Source organism: Pempheris klunzingeri, chromosome 19 (assembly GCF_042242105.1).
Source record: "Pempheris klunzingeri isolate RE-2024b chromosome 19, fPemKlu1.hap1, whole genome shotgun sequence".
NCBI classification, from domain to species: domain Eukaryota; kingdom Metazoa; phylum Chordata; class Actinopteri; order Acropomatiformes; family Pempheridae; genus Pempheris; species Pempheris klunzingeri.
Genome location: NC_092030.1, coordinates 21,842,754 through 21,863,404, shown reverse-complemented (window position 1 = coordinate 21,863,404; position 20,651 = coordinate 21,842,754). Strand labels below are relative to the sequence as shown.

General features: G+C 45.1%; 1 protein-coding gene across 1 annotated transcript; it reads right to left on the bottom strand.

Annotated features, from left to right (window-relative positions):
• Positions 1–1,002: 1,002 nt before the first annotated feature.
• fgfr1b (fibroblast growth factor receptor 1b) lies at positions 1,003–13,072 on the bottom strand. The gene is made up of 16 exons (XM_070850003.1): positions 12,949–13,072; positions 8,683–8,784; positions 8,395–8,570; positions 8,119–8,242; positions 7,808–7,998; positions 6,600–6,744; positions 6,329–6,519; positions 6,064–6,209; positions 5,232–5,353; positions 4,907–5,017; positions 4,613–4,803; positions 3,841–3,963; positions 3,686–3,756; positions 3,295–3,432; positions 1,916–2,021; positions 1,003–1,762 (listed from the first exon to the last, which is right to left on the bottom strand). Exons 1-16 carry the CDS (start codon positions 13,055–13,057, stop codon positions 1,688–1,690), a joined length of 2,121 nt encoding a protein of 706 aa, XP_070706104.1. The 5' UTR covers positions 13,058–13,072; the 3' UTR covers positions 1,003–1,687.
• Between the last annotated feature and the right edge of the window lie 7,579 nt (positions 13,073–20,651).

Here is a 20,651-nt window from a genome sequence, read left to right as displayed (position 1 = left end):
CTCCATCCACTGTTGTTCTGGATCAACATGTTCTCTGTCTTTCTTTAGTTCCTGTTTCTCCATCCACTGTTGTTCTGGATCAACATGTTCTCTGTCTTTCTTTAGTTCCTGTTTCTCCATCCACTGTTGTTCTGGATCAACATGTTCTCTGTCTTTCTTTAGTTCCTGTTTCTCCATCCACTGTTGTTCTGGATCAACATGTTCTCTGTCTTTCTTTAGTCTCCTCTGATGAACAACATGTCTGAAGTCTTTTCTCACTCATTCTGCTTCAGTGACTTCTGGAACCTTCTAGCTGAGGTTGGACACATTTTAGGGACATGAAGAAGAAGAAGGTCCTCCAAGAGACGACGTCACCAGAAGAAGAAGCAGCAGCGTTCAGAGAGCTCAATCAATGAGTTTAGAGGAGCTGCTCGCTGCTTTGAAGCGGTTTGTAACTTCACACAGGACTCGGATGTTTACTGAGGATCTGCAGCAGCATCTTTCCTCTGGAACCGATTCAGGTTTTCAGGGAGTCCAGAGGTCTCTGAGGGAGGACGGATGTCGTTACTGCAGCGGAGCAGAGAGCCGGAGGAGGTTCAGACGCTTCGGTTCAGCGTGAAACACAAACACACCGATCAGCCGGCGGCCGCAGAGGGAGCAGCGTGATGTACAGAGCCTCCTGTCGGCGCAGCGCTTCCTCTCAGTGGAGGAAAGCAGCTGCAGGAAGGTGTGTGTGTGTGTGTGTGTGTGTGTGTGTGTGTGTGTGTGTGTGTGTGTCGGATGGTGCAGAGGCCCACACTTCATCTCTTTTTGTAAAACACACACATCTTCAACAAGTGGACTCTTCCTGTTGGAGGCCCTGAGACTGTTTCTACCCAGTGTTCACTATTTCTGAGTATCTGAGCTGTTCTGAAGGAACACAGGCTGCTGAACACGTTCCTTCTAACCTCTCGGAGAATATTCCTGGTTTTTCTCCTACGTTTCTCACATTGTGTCCGTTCAATCACATCAAACCAGCCAGAGTAAAAATTCAGACGTATTTTAATACTGTTAATCAGTTATTGTACACATTCATGTCGAAGCCTCTTCGTGTATCTGCAGGCTGAAATCAGCTGGAGGATTAAGTGCAAAGTCGAGCTGTAACACTGCAGACGACATCTTTGGCAGCAAGAACCAAACCGGACGGAGAGACGCAGAAATACTGGAGGAAGATAAGCCGACGAACACAAACACAGAGGAACACGTCTATAAAGGAGTGATTCTTTATGCTCTTACACATTTAGAGACGCGTTGTGTATCTCACTCAGTCAGTCGTTCCCTTTCTCTCATTCCTGTCATATTTCGCTCTGATAAATCCGGTTTGGTTTTCCATAAAACACCGACTATTATTTACAGTATTCACACTGAGAGCGTCGTTATTATCATTACTATCATTATTACTGACGGTACCGCAGCTCTGACGGACCTCCGTCTCTGCACCACAGTGGGTCAGTTGGTGTGTGAGCTGCTTCCTGAGGCCTCGCTGGGGAGTCCGGCTCGGTCCAGCTGGTCTTCACATCAGGCTGCTGCTGCTGCTGATGGACGGCGACGGTGAAGCGGCTCATCGGAGGCCGCCGACACCGCCGCCGCCCCACGGAGCAGAGAAAACAGGATGAAGGTGATCCGGGAAGGGAGGAAAGAAGAAAAAGTTCCCGGTTCCCCAGGTCGTCTATGTGGAGTTACAGGAGGAGGAGGAGCCCACCGGAGAATACTGGACCAGGGGAGCGGCCAGGTCCAGGTACTCCTGAAGAACCAGAACCAGAACCAGGAGCAGAGGTTAAAATAAGAGTCAAACAACAACAGACATTATTGTGGTACAAAACCAATCTAATCTAACCTAATTCATTTAAAAAACATAGAAAACATAAAAACAAAGTCCTGACAGGTGACACGTTACCTGGTTGGCCATGAGAGAAAGTGTTCGGTCTAAATCTTCTACCAGCTGCTGGAATGTCGGCCTGCGAGACGGGACGGCGTGCCAGCAGTCCCTCATCATCAGATACCTGATGAAACACAAGCCGGTGCTCAGACGTGAACATGTGACATTTCTGCCTTCGTCCAAGATGTTTTTAGATCACAGACCTTTTTGTTAAAGAGAAACATCCTTCATGTTTAACCAGAAACAGCTGTTGCATCACTCTGGGCCCAGTTTGTACACGTCTTGGTGACTGATGTGCCAGACTCCATTGACAAAAACAGTCATTTTATCTCACAGAACGCAGGTCTGCTGCTGCTCTATGGAATCAGATGTGTTTCAAAAGTTTCAAGCAAAACTTATTAAAAGTCAATCAGAATAAATGGATTTGAGAGAGAAAAAAATGAACTCAAGCAAAAAATTATAACCTAAAAAAATCTTTTATTTTGTTCAAGGATGTAGTTTTGCTCTCGCCCTCTCTCTCTCTTTTGGTTACACTTCTGGCTTTTTCGTTTGTGCTGCCAGATTCTTTGTTTGAGTTTTGACACAAACCTGTCACGTGGGCGGGCTCTTTCAAGGCCGCGCTCCTATTGGCTGTTGAGTTTTTGAGCGACGCGGCTGTGACCCGGAGGTTGTTCCCCTGTTTGCTTGAATTGAGTCCTGGGGATCACTTTAATCTTGAAGCAGTTGCTTGTATCCCCCCCATGCTTCCTCTTCATGCACGCCTTACATGGCGAATGAAAGATTCTTTCTCCCGCTTGGTGATTAGAAAATGTTCAAAAAACTCCCCAGGAGTCAATTCAAGCCAACAGGGGAACAACCTCCGGGTCACAGCCGCGTCGCTCAAAAACTCAACAGCCAATAGGAGCGCGGCCTTGAAAGAGCCCGTCCACTCGATAGGTTTGTGTCAAAACTCAAACAAAGAATCTGGCAGCACAAACGAAAAAGCCAGAAGTGTAACCAAAAGAGAGAGAGAGGGCGAGAGCAAAGCTACATCCTTGAACAAAATAAAAGACAGTTATGTGTTTTCAAGAGACATTTTTTATTTTGAAGGTTAATTTTTTTCTCTCTCAAATCCATTTATTTTGATTGACTTTTAATAAGTTTTGCTTGAAACTTTTGAAACAAATCTGATTCCATACTGCTCTGACTGAATAACACAAATAAACTGACTGATGGAGGCAGCAGCAGAGCAGCAGCTCCTGTGTCCTGTTCTCTAAAATCCCTGTTTTAGTGAATGTAGTCTGGTGTGTGTGCTGTTTGTGGTTAAACCAAAAGGATCTTCCAGGTCATTCAAAAAGCTCATTTAAAAGCTGTTTCTCTGTTGTATGTGGAGTAGAGGGTTCACTGTGTGTACTAACAGCTCCTGAGTGCATGCGGAGGGTTTTTCCATGCGATGTCCCTCCTTTAGCAGCTTGAAGAGCTCCTCCACGGGGACCCCGGGGTACGGAGAGCCCCCGAGGGTGAAGATTTCCCACAGCAAGACCCCAAAGGACCACCTGGGGCAGCAGAAAGCACACAGGGATCATTACAAAGACATTCTCACTAAACAGGTCTAGTTACTCAGTTAACACACATTTATTGGAGAATAAAGCTGTAAACAGAAAAAACAGCAGATTAAGACATGAGCTGCAGCCCAGATTGTCGTTAATGCTTAAGATTCAGTAAAATTATAACATTTATGTGAGAAAATTACTGCCTGAAATGAAAACAAGAGTTCAATCAAGAATACACACACAAGTCAACACTCACACGTCGCTTTGGTGTGTATACACGCGGTCAAATAAAGCTTCTGGTGCCATCCACTTCACCGGCAGACGACCCTGTAGAAACATTAAAGTGTCAGTGAGAAGTAACCAAATCATCCAGACGGTGACATTCGGTGTGTTGCAGTCTGCCCGTCTTACGTTGGTGGTCTTCTTGTAGTAGTCGATGTGGTGGATATCTCTGGCCAGGCCGAAGTCGGCTATCTTCATCACGTTATCCTCTGTGACGAGTACATTCCTGGCTGCCAGGTCTCTGTGAATACACTGAGCACCAGAGAGGACGGCAGGGTTCATCACAGGTTCCCTCTTTTAAAAAGGAGCCACCAGACTCCATTGACAAAAACAGTCATTTTACTGCGTGGACCACAACGGTTGCTGGTCTGTCGCTGCCAGCATCAGTGAGCTGACACATCAGTTCAGCTCTGACTGAGCATTTAAAACACCAAAGTCACACAATAACACCAATTACACACCAAGTGATCCAGGCAGCAGCAGACCATCCGCTCCTGAGTTCTGTGAGGTAAAATGACTGTTTTTGTGAATGGAGTCTGGCGGGTTTGAAGAGAGCAGAAATAAATACAACTGCTTCATTTTTCATCTATTTATTTAACTACATTAGCCCTAAACTCTCTCTGTTTCTGCTCCATCTTTCTGTAAATATGTGTAAAAACACCCTGCTTGTGATGTCACACACAAAGGGATCTGTTGATCATGTGACCTTGTTCAGCGTTAGCATGTTGCTATGCTAACGTGCAGAGCTGAGGTGGGAGTTGGAAGCGTTCAGAAAGAGGGAAAAAGGCCAATATGAGAAAAACTATGTGTTTTTGACCCATAAACACCTGAGAATCTTCATTTATAGTAGTAGTTTAAGTGAATTTAATGGTTACACGAGCTGTGGTGGTTAGCAGCTGACCTTCTTTGAGGCGAGGTACGCCATCCCTCTGGCCACCTGGTAGGCAGCAGACACCAGCTCCCTGATCTCCAGGCTGCCCAGGGACGCCTGCCTGCTGCCGCTCCAGTACTCCAACCCGACGGGCCGCCGAGCGCGCAGGTACTCCCTCAGGTTACCCTGGGAGGCGTACTCCACCACCACGTACAGGGGGCCTGACGGGGGGGCGGAGGTCACGTTTAGCATCTGTACAACACACACACACACACACACACACACACACCACTGACGGACAAGAGAGCGGACACACACACTCACCGCCCTGAGTGCAGGCGCCCAGCAGGTTGATGATGTTCTTGTGTTTACCGATCATCTTCATCATTTCCATTTCAGAGATCAGGTCGGACAGGTCCTTCTCTGTGGCGTCCGCTGCACACGACACGAGACGTCAGCTTCACATTCACGTAAAACACTTTTCTCTCTTGATTTGGTTTATATGGAGCAGTACGGCGGCGTATTAGGACCATAGTAGGTCAAAAATAAATAGAAAATAAAAATGATGGATGTTGTCATGTAATTCGCTCTCTACGTCTGTGTCTGCAGGGGTCCAGAGTAGGTTTGATCCAAGTACTAAGCAGCTCACCTTTGAGCATCTTCACAGCCACCTTTGTGAGGCGTGTCGGCTTATTTTTGTCGACGCCAACAGCCTCCGCCAGAACCACCTGACCGAAACAGCCTTCTCCCAGAGGCTTCCCCAGCGTGAGCCTGAAGAAAACACACACAGCGTCTTGAACACCAGACGCACCAGACTACATTCACAAAAACAGCGATTTTACCTCACAGAACTCTCGAGTTGCAGGTCTGCTGCTGCCTCCATCTTTTAGTTTGCTTGTGTTATTGTGTGACTTCAGTGTTTTAAAGGGTTAGTACGGATCCGACACACAGGACTTTGTGTCACAAAGTAAGACAAAAACAAACAGATCGAGGAAGCAGTAGATCAGCAACTCCCTTCTTCTGTGAGGTAAAATTACTGTTTTTGTCCATGGAGTCTGGCACATCAGTGATTTAGACACCAAAATATGTACAAACAGGGCCAGGATTTAAAAACACCACCAGAGTTCAACATTACAGCTGTTTCTGGTTGAACATAACTGATCTTACTCTTTATTTAGTTATTACTTATTTTGTGTTACATAAATATTGGTTTGGATCTGAACTACTCCTTTAAAACATAAAGTCACATAATAACACAAGCTGATCAAGACAGCGGTAAACCAGCAACGTCTGTGTTCTGCAACATAAAATTACTGTTTTTGAACCTTAAATATATATAAAAATGGCCAAGGTTTAAAAATACCACAGTGATCCGCTGTGGTCTGAGAAACAAACAAACTAATCAATCATCCAGTGGAAAAGAAGCACAGATCAGAAATGATAATGATAATGAAATAATGAACGTGTGTTAGTGGTCGTACCGGTCACGAGAAAGCTCCCAGACTGGATCGTAGGGCAGCTCGTACTCCGACACGCCGGCCAGGATGGTGGTGGCGGCGCTGGAGAGACGAGACTGACGCATCAAACACATCCCAGACTGGAGGGAGGACGAGGACTCGACCGACACCTGCAGACGGAGGAGAGAGACGGCGACATGAAGCCAAGCATATGACATCTGGTCATCAGGTCACATGACGGCGGTAACACCAGGAAGTTAAGAGTCGAAGCAGGAAACGGAGATGCTACCTGTCTCCTCAGAGGGATGCTCTTGGCCAGCTTCTGGACGGCCAACTGGCTGTTGAAGTCGCTCTTCTTCGGGGAGCAGCAGAGTCTGCAGATGACCGCCGTGGCCGTGAGGATGATGACGATGAAAAACCCCAGGCAGTAGATGAAGATCTCCAGGTAGGTCTGAGAGGGCAGCGCAGAGGGGGGAAGGTCTGAGGGGGGGAGGCAAGAGAGTCAGATCCTCGGCATTTGAGCCGCACGGCAGATAAACAGTGAGGTTTGTAAGACGTACTGTCGACCACATTGAGCCACGCAGAGTGATGGGAGACGCCGATGGAGTTTTCAGCCAGGCAGGTGTACTCTCCTGCATCGTTCAGCGTCACGTTCCTCAGAGTCAGAACCTCCATTTCTTTATTGGTCGTGTTCAAACCTGCGGTCTGAGGAAAGAGGGAGAGACGTCCGACATGAAATGTGAATTAAAGTCAACAAATGTCACCTGCAGCAACGTGTTCGTCCGTCTGTCAGCTCAGAGCCTGCTGGTTCCTCTGAGGGAGTAAAAAACTAGTTTCATGTCTAAAACAGGTTAAAACTCGCTCACTTGTAAAGCCTGGTGTTATTAGAATATGTCTCTCTGCTCTAACTGGTTTTATTTGTGTTGTAGTTTGCTTTTCCTTTTTGCACCCTGTTTGTTTTATACGCTGTATTTTAATTACTGCTGCTCGTTAATGTATTTATAGTAATTCATTATAAAGTGCTATATAATCAAAGTTTATTAATCATTATTATCATTACTAAATTATTTTTCAGCAGCTTGTCTTTTCTCTCAAACCCACTCAAAGCACTTCTACAACATCTAAGTATTCTGTTGATATAGTATCAGTAAAGGGATTCAGATTTCCACACAAAAACAAAACACAGCTGTGCTGACAGAGCTAACGGAGCTAACAGAGCTAATTATTAACAACTACTAATAACGACAACATTGATCATGTCATGTCAATAGAAACAAACAGAAAAAGCAAAAAAAGCTCCTAAAAGAAGCTAAAACCAGGATGATGAGTTCAGTTGATTTAAAGTGGAGCTGCAACTGTAGACAGTAGATTGACCTGATGCAGACAGGTGAGGTGAACAGGTGAACAGGGAGTCAGGGAGTCGATGCCAGAGGGGAAAAAAGCACGGATGAGTTTCTCAGATGATAAAAACACGACTGAGATTCCTGGTTTAGAAATGCTGAGGTTCTGTTTCTGACTTGCTCTCATCTTCCAGTTGCACTCAGCCCGTCCTGGGGTTGGAAAAAGGGGAGAGGGAGAACCGTGCGAGGCTCGTGGCTGCACGCCAGACACGACAAACCACAGCGACTGCAGCGTCTTTCATCACGAGTCCACAACGCATCACAGATGTGGTTTTACTACCCGGTGTGGGCCGACTCCCCCGCCGCTAGTGAAGGTCGTGACACACACGTGAATGAACCTCTGACATTGAGCCGTCACACACACACACCTTGAGGACGAGGACGTACGGGTGTCCGTCTGGTCCCTCTCGGCTGCCGTTGACGGTGATGTGTTTGAGCCACTGGATGTGAGGCTGCGGGTCGCTGAACACTCGGCACACGAACGCCACGTTGCTGCCGACGACGGCGGTCTGGTTGGCGGGCAGGCCGGCCTGCAGGATCGGCCTGTGAGGGGAGCGCTCTGGAACGGAGAGTTTAAGAAATGAAGGAGGTTATCCAAAGGTAAGAGCAACTAAAAGTCACCGACAGGCTCAGGTGGCCATGAAAAGGTTTCCTGAACCTCTCAGGTGGGTTTTCTTACCGACTACATCCAGCAGGTAGGTGTGTTTCAGACTCCCGTGTTCGTTCTCCACCACGCAGGTGTAGTTCCCTTTATCAGACGGAACCACTGACTCCATAATCAGAGTCCACATGTGGTCTCTGATCTGGAGGATAAAGACAAAAGGTGGAATTAAAGAACAGCAGGTGGAGTCAGGTGTCTGTTCTGAGCTCAGAAAGCCACATCTCACACACACACACACACACACACACACACACACACACACACACACACACACACACACACACACACACACACCTTGAACCCTCCGATTCTCTGGTCTTTCCTGAACTCCCTCCCGTTCTTGTACCAGCGCAGAGAGGGCACTGGGTTTCCTGTCGCCTGGCACCGAAACTTCACCGTCTTGCTGGCGGGCACGGCGTGGAGCTTCTTCTCCATCTTCCTCTCCGGCATCACCCACTGAGGCGCCAGCGCTGACGAGGTAAACGCTCACGATTACAATCATGTGTGTTTCGCTGATTCGTGTTTGACACAAAAGCAAAGCCGCAGACAGACAGACAGACTGGAGCAAAGCCCGATGCTTACGCTGGAGCTTCTCGTTGCTCGTCGACAGCTCGTTGGACAGTTTGTTTTCCTCCGAGGATGACTCATCGTCCTCTTCGTCTTCGGAGGATTTGACCGCGTCAGCTACAGAGGAAGTCAGATGTTTAAAAGCTGTTCAGAAAACTGTGCAGAGGGGAGGTTCTGAGGCCAAGAACACAGAAAGAGAGGTCAGACGTGGGGAAAACAAAGACGGCAAAGTGGTTTTGACTTTCATTTCTGCAGAATCAACTTCAGGGGAAACTCTGGAGTTTAATGACCAAAATAAAATGAGCCAGTACACTCATCCAATCACCCAGCCGTACTGTTCTTCACAAGCAGACTGACAGAAACACACTTCTTCTGTCCCCCGGTGCTTTGAAAAGAACATCCTGTGCAGACAGTTTCAACGTCTGACAACAATCACTGATCAGGAGCTTGATTTACTAGAGAGGCTACAACACCTACAACATACTAACGAGGCCTAAGAACTTAACCTACGTCTGAACAGAGACCTGATCCACGTCTGAACAGAGACCTGATCCACGTCTGAACAGAGACCTGATCCACGTGATCCTGGCTTCATCCCAAAGATCAAACGTTAGATATCTAGCCTCTCTTGTGCACACACACTTCACTGACTGCAGTAACTCTCAGCTGACAGTTCAAACACAAAGGCACCAACCCCATTTAATTTAGGCTTTTCTTATTTTCTGCCAGGCGGTGTGGTTTGGCACGTGTTGGCTCTGACTTACTGATCACTAAATAGTTCTTTTGGTCTGTGTCTTTTTTACATCCATGAAGTGGCACTCCTCGGCACATCTACTGGCATCTGCTCTCTCCAGGAGGTTTTAAAGTCCGTCAGATGTTCCCTCCAGCAGACAATGAAACCAGTTAGTGGATTGACCTCTGACCCCTGACCCCGGCTCTGTGAAGAGGCTTTAAGCTTTCAACAACAGGGCAGACAGGGGCTGTCGCCACAGCACAGTACAACACCAAACCACTTCCGAAACTTCAGAGACCTCCTCCCTCTCTGCCCCGGCCATTAACAGCAAGCAAACAACACTAGACCCTCCAGTCCTTCCCTGCTAAGGGACTGTACCAAAATAATGGGTCAGGGAGGGGGGAGCTGTGCCTCTTTTAAAGGAGAAGTGTGGTATTTTTAAACCTGGGCCCTGTTTGTACATAAACAGACCTGGAAGATCCTTTTGGTTTAACCACAAACAGCCGTTATATCGCTCTCTGCACACACACCAGACTACATTCACTAAAACAGGGATTTTATGTAGGAGGATGCAGGAGCTGCTGCTCTGCTGCTGCCTCGATCAGGTAGTTTGTTTGTGTTATTGTGTGACTTTGGTGCTTTAAAACATTAGTTTGGATCCAACACAATATTTGTATAACACAAACAAACTTACAGATCTGGGCAGCGATAGTCCAGAAACTCTCATGTTCAGAGAGGTAAAATTACTGTTTTTGTCAATGGAGTCTGGTGTGTGTGCAGAGAGCAAAATAACAAGCTCTTTTAGTGGATCTACTGTGATCAGGTGCAGTTGTCCCAAAGGATCACGTTGCAGCCATTGCAGCCCGTTTGGTGGCTGCTGGCTGAGGTGATCTACTGGACCAGTTCCAACACTTTTACTACCTACCAGTCATTTCAACAGTAAATGACTGGTTGCTCTCCAAATGAAGGACTATCCTCCCTTAATCAGAAACAAAAAAAATACAGAACCTTAATAATGTTCTGTTTCTGGTGAAGGTCTAACCCACTGGGACACATGTAAAGTTGGGAATCCCTGTAAAACCGTGTGTTGTGGTGCTGAAAATATACACTGAGCAGCTTCTGTTAAACACATCAAACAGTTCCCAAAAAGGCCAGCGTGCCTGGTTAGACAGGGCAGGGCTTTAGAGGACGAGTTCATGGCACTTACAGGAATATTTTACTGGGCTTTTCCTCCCCAGTGTCAGAGAGCTGAGCAGGAGGGAAGCGGTTTGATTTTAAAAGACTGAACCTTCATTTGAGAGAATACGAGCCGAGCGAGGTGGGAAATTGAAAGCAGGCTTTGTTCATGAAAGGAGACGGCAGCGGCAGAGAGGCTAAATTAGATGTGCTCTTGTCTGAGAGGAAAACAAGAATTTACAGGCACCAAAACAACAGTATCACATAGACTCGCTCACTCAGCTGGAGTCCAGATGGTTGGAACAAACCACACACAGTATACACACAGTATACACACAGTATACACACAGTATACACACAGTATACACACAGTATACACACAAACACCATGCTGGCAGGGAGGTATGGAGGACCATCACCGCCACATCAGTTCACCACATCACCGTGAGACGAAAAAACAGAATGAGCCACAAAATCACTTTGAGATACTGAGTCATCATTTTGAGAGTCTTATATTCAGAAAGTGTCTCTTTACTTTGAGAAAAGTTTCTTTATTCAGAAAGTTACCCATTTTTAAAATGGGAAACTTTCTGAAGTCACTTTTAGAAAGTTTCTCATATTTAGAGAAGTCTTGATAGAGTTTCGCATTTATTTTGAAATTTTTAAGTCATTATTTTGAGATGCTGAGTAATTGATTTGAAAAAGCATCTTGTTATTCTGTTAAAATATCCCTTTATTGGGGAGACTAAGTCATTATTTTGATAAAGTTTCTTTTTTTCTGTTTTGGAAATGTTTCCCATTATCTTCAGAAACTCGCTTTGAGATACTAAACCACTATTTTGAGAAAGTTTCTCATTATTTTGAGATTAATGAGGTCATTATTTCTCATTATAACAACCAACAGTGGCAGTAATGGGCTTCCATATTAAACAGTGCAAGTGTTATGTGAAAGGGTTTTCTTGTGTTTCTGTGTGAGAGAGTCTGAGTGGCCGTAACCCACCAGACTGTGTGCATCTGTTCCTGCGTTACTGTGTCTGGACAGGATGCACAGACCATAACCAGCACCCTGAGAGCCAAGCCTCGGTCACACCATGAAAAATCACTCTAACCAGTTTCAGATGCCTCAAAGCCAAAAACCAGCCAAACCTTCAAAAAGTCACTTTCCTATTAAAGAAATTCGCTCATTGGAAAGTTTTATAAGCTTTTATATAATTCGGACTCAAACACCACGACCACAGCTGGCACCAGACATGAAAGACAAAGCATTTAAACAAAAGAGAAGAGGAGCGGCCCGAAACGACAAACACACCAGTTAAAAACAGGCTGAATCTCACCAGCAGCACCAGTAACCGGGACAAACCGGGGAGTTTACAGCACAGGGACAAACTGAGCGGGACGACTAGACAATTAAAAGGTTTTATATCCAGACTGTGACTGGAAAAACTGCAATTTTCAAATTGAATCCTGACTTACATCTTTAACAGTGTTGTAACAGGCTGTAGCCTATCAAAGCTGTTGGCTTTACTGTGGAACATGATCATTTAATCCACTAAGAAAGTCAGTAACTATCTTAATAATGTTTTTTTTTACTGTTTTTTGGGCATTTCATGGATTAAACAATCAGTTACTTGAGAATCAGCAGGCTAATGATTGATCCAAGTTATTGAAATGCAAATGAAGTGAATGTCACACCACCGCCTCCGGTCACTTCACTGAGGGGACGGCAGCAAAGGGGAAGGCCGTAGGGATTTGAGGTGTTTGCCGCCCGCATGAATGGGCACAGATGGCTTTGGCCAATCACAACGATGGAGGTGAGCGTCACGTGTCGAGGGAGCTGATCACACATCCACGCTGAGAACGCTGGTGAGTGGATTCCCAGCGCTGTGTGAGCTAGCAGCTTTTATTGTCTTGTATTTGTGTCAACTTTAACCGGCTGGTTAGTTTTCCCGGTAACTTCTTGGCATGTTTCTGGGAAAAGTGTTTAATGTTTCATGCAAACACAGGACGTGATATGATGTTTGATGGGTAAAGACTTCTTTATTTCTCTACTTGGCTCTCGTGATGTGTTCGTGAATACGGCACTGTTAAAGGAAAAGCCTTCATGAACCATGATTTTAACAGTTGGTTCACAGGTCGGTAAATTTATATCTGTGTATTTATTTTCCAAAGACTGGAGAACGATGTTTAAGTGGAGCCTGATGTTGCCGTACAAATAAAAATGATCCGGTCTCACTTGCCCAAAGGTGTTTTTATGGAAGAGGAAACATCCTTCTGAGTAACTTTACTGTTTTAGGAAAAAACAAGAAAAAGAGTTGGACGTCTTCAGATGTCTTGTTTCACAGCCAAAAATCAAAACATGCATCAAGTCTTACCTGTGTCGGTGTCCTCGGTGGCCGGTCTGGACTGGACCCGAGGAAACTGGGCCAGCAGAACCAGCAGGATGCAGGACAGCAGCAGCTGGAGGCGGCGGGCCGAAGACATCGTGTCCCGACGACACGCCGACGCTCTGCAGAGAGAGAGAGAGACGACAACATCAGACCCCCGAGACGCTTCCTCCGTCCTTCAGGTCCATTTACTGCCAACTGTGTTTACTTTACATCCCCGGGGGGCCGTTTACTGAAGCACGACATCAGCTTCAACATTGATTTGCTCCATTAAAGGCAGCCAATGGCTTCCATTCATTTCACTGAAGCAGGGCTGCAACCAGGGATTAGTTTTATTATCGATCTGGAAGATAAGTCTCTTTCTTTCTGGGGAAGTGCAGGGTAGACCGCTACGCTGTTCCTACGCCGTCGACTCCACGCTGCAGGGCTGTCAGGATAACCACAACACTGCGTTATTGATAAGACAACCGGTGTGGATGTCAAACAAACACCACAACTGAAATATGCTGCACGACCTCTGTGTAAAAACAAGTTAATACCAGAACAAATAAAGGGAACAAAATGCTCCCAAATGAGGAATCAGATCTCTGCAGGTTCGTTCTGTGATGAAATGAATGGACACCAATGGCTGCAGGGAAAATGATTGGTACTAAAACCACAGACGAGGTCGTGTGTTTTCTCCCAGGCCGTTCACACCTGTTTCTCAGGGCAGTGATGGTGATCTGGACCCATAAACCTTTGACACCCAGACCCCCCCCCCCACCAGCTCACCTGTGACCACTAAATATCTGTGAGGTGTCAAACAAAACAGCGAAGCATTAAATCACACCTGCAGACGGACGTGCACGCTGCCGAAAACAAACAGATTCAGACACCAGCACCATTTGCTGCATGTGTCACCATGAAGGTGTGATCATCCTCCTCCTCCTCCTCCATCATCTCCATTATCTCAGTATGGGAGCTCAGGAGGGACAAATGCAGCCCCACTGACTCATTACAAACGCAGAAACAGTATTTTCCTCCATTAATACTCCTCATGGACTTCCCATGACTAAAAGCTGAATTTCCATGAATTTCTAAGATGAGCGATATCACATTCTTCATATCCAGTGACTACTTGTCCTTAGCTCCTGGAATCTTAACTTTCCTAAATGTTTTTTACAACTTTGTCTCACTTTTTAATTAGTTTGACGGCCAGGAGACCTAAAATATCATCAAACTACAACCAATCAGAACACCTTTCGTCAAAGACACACAAACCTCCTTGACTATCCCTGATGATCAATTAAATGATTTGATCCCGTTAGAAACACATTTAAAGCAGCAGAAGAAGAAACGCGGCCTGTTGGATCCTGTTAGAAGCTCCAACATCAGTTTAACGACCAAACCAGCTAAACCTGCTTCACTTCAGAACCAGACTGCAGCCAGAACAACATGCAGACGGTGGGATTTCAGCACCACTGTGCAATAAAGTCGCTGCCACCGCCATCGTGACATTGTGGCGTCCTCCATTGTTTGTCTCCACTGCCACAGAAGACACACACACAGGTAACGTCCAGCTAGAAAATAACACGAGCGATGAAGGAGCAGTAAAGGACATGAGGCTCATAAACAAGATGGATGCTGGTTTGGCTGCCATCACCGACCCTCGGCCCGTCCTCACCGAGGGCCGCCTCGTCCTCCAGCTTCACGTGTGCACGTGGTGGAAGGTGGCGTCCCAGAGGATGAGGAGCGTGCCAGGTTTATGAAGACATAATTAATACGCTACACACACTTGGACGCCGGCGGTCTCTTAAATAATTAGGCTTTTGTGAGCATTAAAGAGTTTTATGTGAGTGTCAGGATGCTGCACACGTGAGCAGAGCGAGTCCACTTTCAGACTGGAAAACTGTCGTGCTACAAACAAACACATCTGTCTGTCTATCTATCTGTCTGTCTATCTGTCTGTCTGTCTGTCTGTCTGTCTGTCTGTCTGAGAAGTAATTACCACTGTTTCTTTGGCATTTCTGCCTTAAAAAATGACTTTACTCCTCTGAATCATAGCCACATCTTTACTCTGGCATCAACACTGAGCCGATACTATCAGCCTGTTAATTACCCCCCCGTCCCTCCCCACCTGGGGGGAGTTTCATTGCGTTAAATCAAGACGTGTCACATGGGTCACTTGAGCTCCAGCTGCTGTTATCGCAGGACGGAGGAGGCGAGCTGTGGATGCATTAAGACCAGCAGACGGTGAGCTGATGTTTCCAAACCCTGCTGACTGACGTACCTCCACTGTGGGAGGAGGGAAGACGGGTGGATGCATTTACGGCTTTTCAACATCTGGCTATAATGAGTCTCTGAGCATCCCCAGAGGTGGTTTGAACATCAGATTTCAATCCGTCAAAGGTTATTCTGCAAAACATGAAACCCTCTCTGACACGCTCCGTCTATTCCCCGGCTCTCTCCCACTCTCCTCCCCCCGCTCGGTTGAACTTCCCGTGCTGAAGGCCTCACCTACACACCAGATTCTGCAGCAGGCTGGCAGCTCTGAATATCTGTCATACTAACACGCCAACTACTGATCCACCACCCACCCTCCATCCACCCCTCATCCTCCACCCATCCGAGCAGGAAAACAACGCCCTGCGAGAGCCAACTTCAAGGAGAGTTCATTTAAAGCAACATGGAGGATAAAGAGTGTAGCCAGAGATGGTGGAGGACAGAGACGCTCCACATCAGAGTGACTTCCTCTACCTGTGTCACTCTACACCAGCACCACCAGCTGATTTTTTCAGGCCGCTGTAGTCCAAAGCTAGTTAGCATGGAAGCTAACAACTACAAGAGGCTAACAGTTGGTGGAGCCCCTTCAGACCAAGCATCCAGGAAACTCTCCAGGCCAAACTAGTCTGATAAAATCTGGAAAGTCTCGATCATTAAATCAGTTCATCCCACTCCGAGCTAGCGGAGGGCTAACAGGAAGTTAGCTGAGATCAGTGTCCAGGTCTCTTTATACATGTTTCAAACCAGTGGCACAGCTTGAAAAGCATCATCTTGTGCTATTAGAGGGTCTTTGGAGCAGCTGAGTTCAAATGATGGCAGAGGGTGATGAGAGGATAAAGACAGAAGGAGGTTTACCAGTTTGGGGGCTGGGTGGAAAAGTGAGTCAGACCCGTCGAGCACCCTCCACATATTTCAGCCCCTGAGCAGCCGAGCGGACACAGATCGCTATCACATCACTGCGACAGTAACCAGGAACAGTAAACGTCTCATTAACCTCGCTGCTGCTGGGAAGTGATGGAGCAGCAGAGCCAACACACAGACGGAGCCCCGACAATAAGATGGAGCTGTTCTACTGCATTAATAACACACCAACGCCTTAATTAACTCACCTGTGGAGTGTTTACAGTGGTGGAAGGAGTATTCTGACCATTTACTGGTGTAAAAGTGTCAATAATACACTGTAAAAACCACTTTACTGGAGTATTTCACCTTCATGCCACTTTATATTTGTACAAAACTACATTAGTCTCACAACTTTTGTTAGTTTGCAGGTCAAATTTGACACAAGAACCTGATTAACCAATGAAATATGATCCCTTTTTATAAAGCAAGCCATCCAACAAAATAAGAAAAGGTTATAATTAGGCATTTAAGTTAGAGTTGGATCATATTTAAGTTAGCTGGATCATATTTAGTTCCAGTGTGCATGTGTGGAAGTATATGCTGCCTGTTATGATTGGTCCTGCTCGTTTTCTTATTTGTTCTTACTTTTAACTATCTTTTTAACTATTTGTTTTACTTTTTTTTACTTTTTGCTGTGAAAGAACTACTTTAACTCTGCCGGGTGGCCTTCACAAATTCCAGGAAAGAAGAACCAGCGGAGGAGAGAAACCAGAGGGAGTCAACGGAGGCGTATGGAGGAAAAGAAACATAAACCCTGTCTCTCCATCGTTACTATGGGCAACGTGAGATCTCTGGTAAACAAGATGGAGGAGCTAACAGCGTTAGCCAGGAGTCAGATGGAGCACCAGGAGTGTAGTCTGGTGTGCTTTATGGAGACATGGCTGCATCAGGACATTCCCCACGACGATGTTTCCATTGGTGGCTTCCAAACTGTTCGGGCCGACAGGGACTGCACCAGGAGCGGTGAGCGGAGAGGAGGGGGGCCGTTCTGGTGGTGCAGTCCTGCTCATGTTACTATCAAGGAGCTCATCTGCAGCCCGGACACTGAACTGTCTGCTGTTGGTCTTCGTCCACGTTGCCTGCCGGGAGTTTTCACATGCTGTTGTGGTGACTGTTTACATTCCTCCTTCTGCCAACCGAACTTCGGCGTGTGACGTCATCCACTCCTCCACAGCCCGGGTACAGACTCTACACCTGAGTGCACTCACTGCTATCTCTGTCTTCAACCATGTCACCATGGCAAAGGCACTGCCCACCTTCACCCAGTACGGGAACTGTTCCACCAGAGAGGAGAGGACCCTGGACTCTGGACTCACCTGATTTACTTTGTGTTTGAAGTGTATTCTTATTCTTTTGGAGCTGTGTGTAACGTCCCCTAAGGATTATTAAAGGAATTCTGATTCTGATTCTGATATTTGACTCACCAGTGGAGTGTTTCCAGTGGTGGAAGAAGTATTCTGATTACTACACTGTGAAGCAAATACACAAATACTATTTACACACCAGTTTGATTTGTACATGTTGCTTAAACACACATCGACCTCTTCTAATAGTTGGAGTGTATTTATTAGAGTGGTACAGCTGCTATCACTGAAGTAAATGATCAGAAAAGACTCTCTTCTGCCTCTTACTTACTACAAATTAAAGATTTTATATATGAAACATGTGATCAGCGTATAAAATATGATGCATAGCTGTAGATTAAACTATCCTATAGTATGTAAACAGTTAAAACCAGCTCCGCCCTGACCGACTACAACAGTAAGATGCTATTAAAGCCTAATAAACTAATAATACAACATATAACAGTTAGTATGACACTCACAGGAGCCATTTTACCTTTGCTTTTGATATTCTAAGTACATTTAGCTAAGAATACTTTTACTTAAACAACACCTTGAATACAGGAACACATTTCTACTAAAGCAACATTTACAATGCTGGACTTCATATCTAAAATATGTTACTTATGTGTGGTTAATAAAGTAATAATATAACTGTAAGTACAACACTAGCCTGAGCCATTTAACTGCTTTAATAATACTTAAGTACTTTTACTTTTAACAACACTTTCAATGCAGGATTTGTACTTCTAATGGAGTATTTTGATACTACTTATAATATATACTTCATATTTAAGATATGCAATTCATACATAGCCGATAAACTAATAATATTATATATAACAGAAAGTATAATACATGAGCCATTTTACTGCTTTATGTACCTTTACTTTGGATACTTTAAGTACATTATCCTAATAATACTTATGTACTTTACTCAAACAGCAGGACTTTTACTTGTACTGATATTTTTAAAATCATATTAAAGCTACAACATTGTGTTAATGCATGTTAAATAAACTCATAATGTGACATATAACACTCATATGAACCATTTTTTTTACTTATGCACCAACAAAACAATGCAGGACTTTTACTTAATTGAGTATTTTTGGAGTATTTATATGTTTTACCTAATATTTAATTTTATAAAATAAATAAATAGCTACTAAACTAATAATATTACTTATAACACTCATTTGAACCATTTTACTACCTTATTTACCTTTTATTTGGATACTTTAAGTATATTATCCTATTAATACTTGTGTATTTTCCCCCAAAAATACTTTTAATGCAGGATTTCTACATGTAATTGAGTATTTTTGAGTAATTTGAGTACTTTTTATATTATCACATATAACTGAACTGCTTTAAGTGCCTTTACTGCGGATACTTAAAGTACATTTTACAATAATATATCTGACCTACATGACTTTTAATGAAGTATTTGTACTTTAGCTGTTAGCTTAAGTTTATTAGCCTCATTAAAGAATGAGGACAAATCTGGAAAAAAACACACAAACTAACTAACTAACTATCTTCAACAAGGAGAAAGTGTGACAGAAAGCAGCCAGAAGAGAACAGCAGCTCAGGGAAAACAGGTAAAATGTGTAGAAAAGGTGAGTTACAGGTGAAAAGCCGACTTACCTGTGTCACTTTAGCTTTTATATCCGAGGAGGTTAAATCACTGCTAGCTTAAAACTGCTAGCTTAAAACTGTTAGCTTTAAAACGGTTAGCTTAAAAACGGTTAGCTTAAAAACGGTTAGCTTAAAAACGGTTAGCTGTCCCGGGAGCTCACATCCACGGACTGAACTGAACTTTTTTAAACCGAAAAACGGCTCCTGGGGCGGATTAACTTCTGCAGCGGACGTGTGGGTCGGATGTTACCGGGTTTAAACGTGTCCCGGTGCCGGGGGGGACATCCCCAGGAGGAGCGGGGACGGCAGGTCAGATCCCCGTCGGTGCTGCGGAGAAAAACGTGGGAAAAGCGGAGCTCATTGACGGGTTTGTGTGGATATTCAGTCCCGGTCCGGAGGACGGAGGGGCCGCCCACAGGGGGAGTTTCCTCCCACACACACAGAGTCCACCCCCAGCTGGATTAATACCCCACTGGCTTCCATTCATTGACTCCATTTGAGTGGCGTAATGCATGAAGCTGCACCTCCTCTTCCTCCCCTGTGTGTGTGTGTGTGTGTGTGTGTGTGTGTGTGTGTGTGTGTGTGTGTGTGTGTGTGTTGACCCCCCCCCCCCTCTCTCTTTGCCCTGGGGAGGGAAAGGATTTCCTCTCCTTTAGACTCCTGCTGCTCTCATCACATGGTTTCACTGGGACCATTAGACTGAGGTGACCAGTGTACTTCAGGTACTTGGAGCAGGTCCCAGGACCGGGGGTTCGATCCCAGTCCACGTCCTAATGTGGTGTTAAATAAGACCAGAGAGGCACTTTTAAAAGTTCAGCACATTCAGAACCTCTTTCTGCTCCTCCTCCACACGTCAGAGGGAAATATTAACACAACTTTACTTGATGGTTCTTGTTAAAAGTGATTCACAAAGAGCTTCACATAGAGTTCCCAGAATCCCCCCAACAGGGATCAATAAATCAGAATCAGAATCAGAATCAGAGTTCCTTTAATAATCCTCAGGGGGAAATTGCTTTTTGTTACACACAGCTCCAAAAGAATAAGAATAAACTTCAAACACAAAGTAAAATATAAATATATAAAAGTATGAATAAAAAAAAAAGATGTATTAAAAAATATTATTACACACAGGTAAATTACTGCACCAGGTGAGTCCAGAGTCTAATACTACTAATAATAAAGTGTTTCTATCTATCATACAGTCTGATCCTGCAGGACGACTTTGCAAAGTGTAAAAGACAAATTTCAGGTCGTTCCTAATGTTTTGTAAAGAGAGAGCTCATTAAATGTGAACATTTTCAGAAGCCACTTGTGCTTTTTTGCACTAAAACAAAGGGGAAAATGTGGAGTTGTGGTTATTTAAAGGTTTTTATGCTGTGATTTTACTGGTCCGGCCTGCTGGAGATCACACTGGGCCCCTGAACTAAGAAGAGTTTGACCCCCCTGACGTAGAGGAGAGGATATAAACATTCAGGTGCGTGCACACAAACAGACAAAACCACACAGGTGTGTTTCCACCTGACGTGAGTGTTTCCTGCGAGC

Bases quoted from the DNA above. Each gene is read 5' to 3' on its own strand.
- fgfr1b (XM_070850003.1), bottom strand. From the start codon at position 13,057: ATGTCTTCGGCCCGCCGCCTCCAGCTGCTGCTGTCCTGCATCCTGCTG. The intron at 5,018-5,231 runs GTGAGCTGCTTA...TGTCGTGTGCAG, and splicing joins GGCTGTGAAGATGCTCAAAG to CGGACGCCACAGAGAAGGAC. The intron at 3,964-4,612 runs GTCAGCTGCTAA...TCTGGTGCTCAG, and splicing joins CGTACCTCGCCTCAAAGAAG to TGTATTCACAGAGACCTGGC.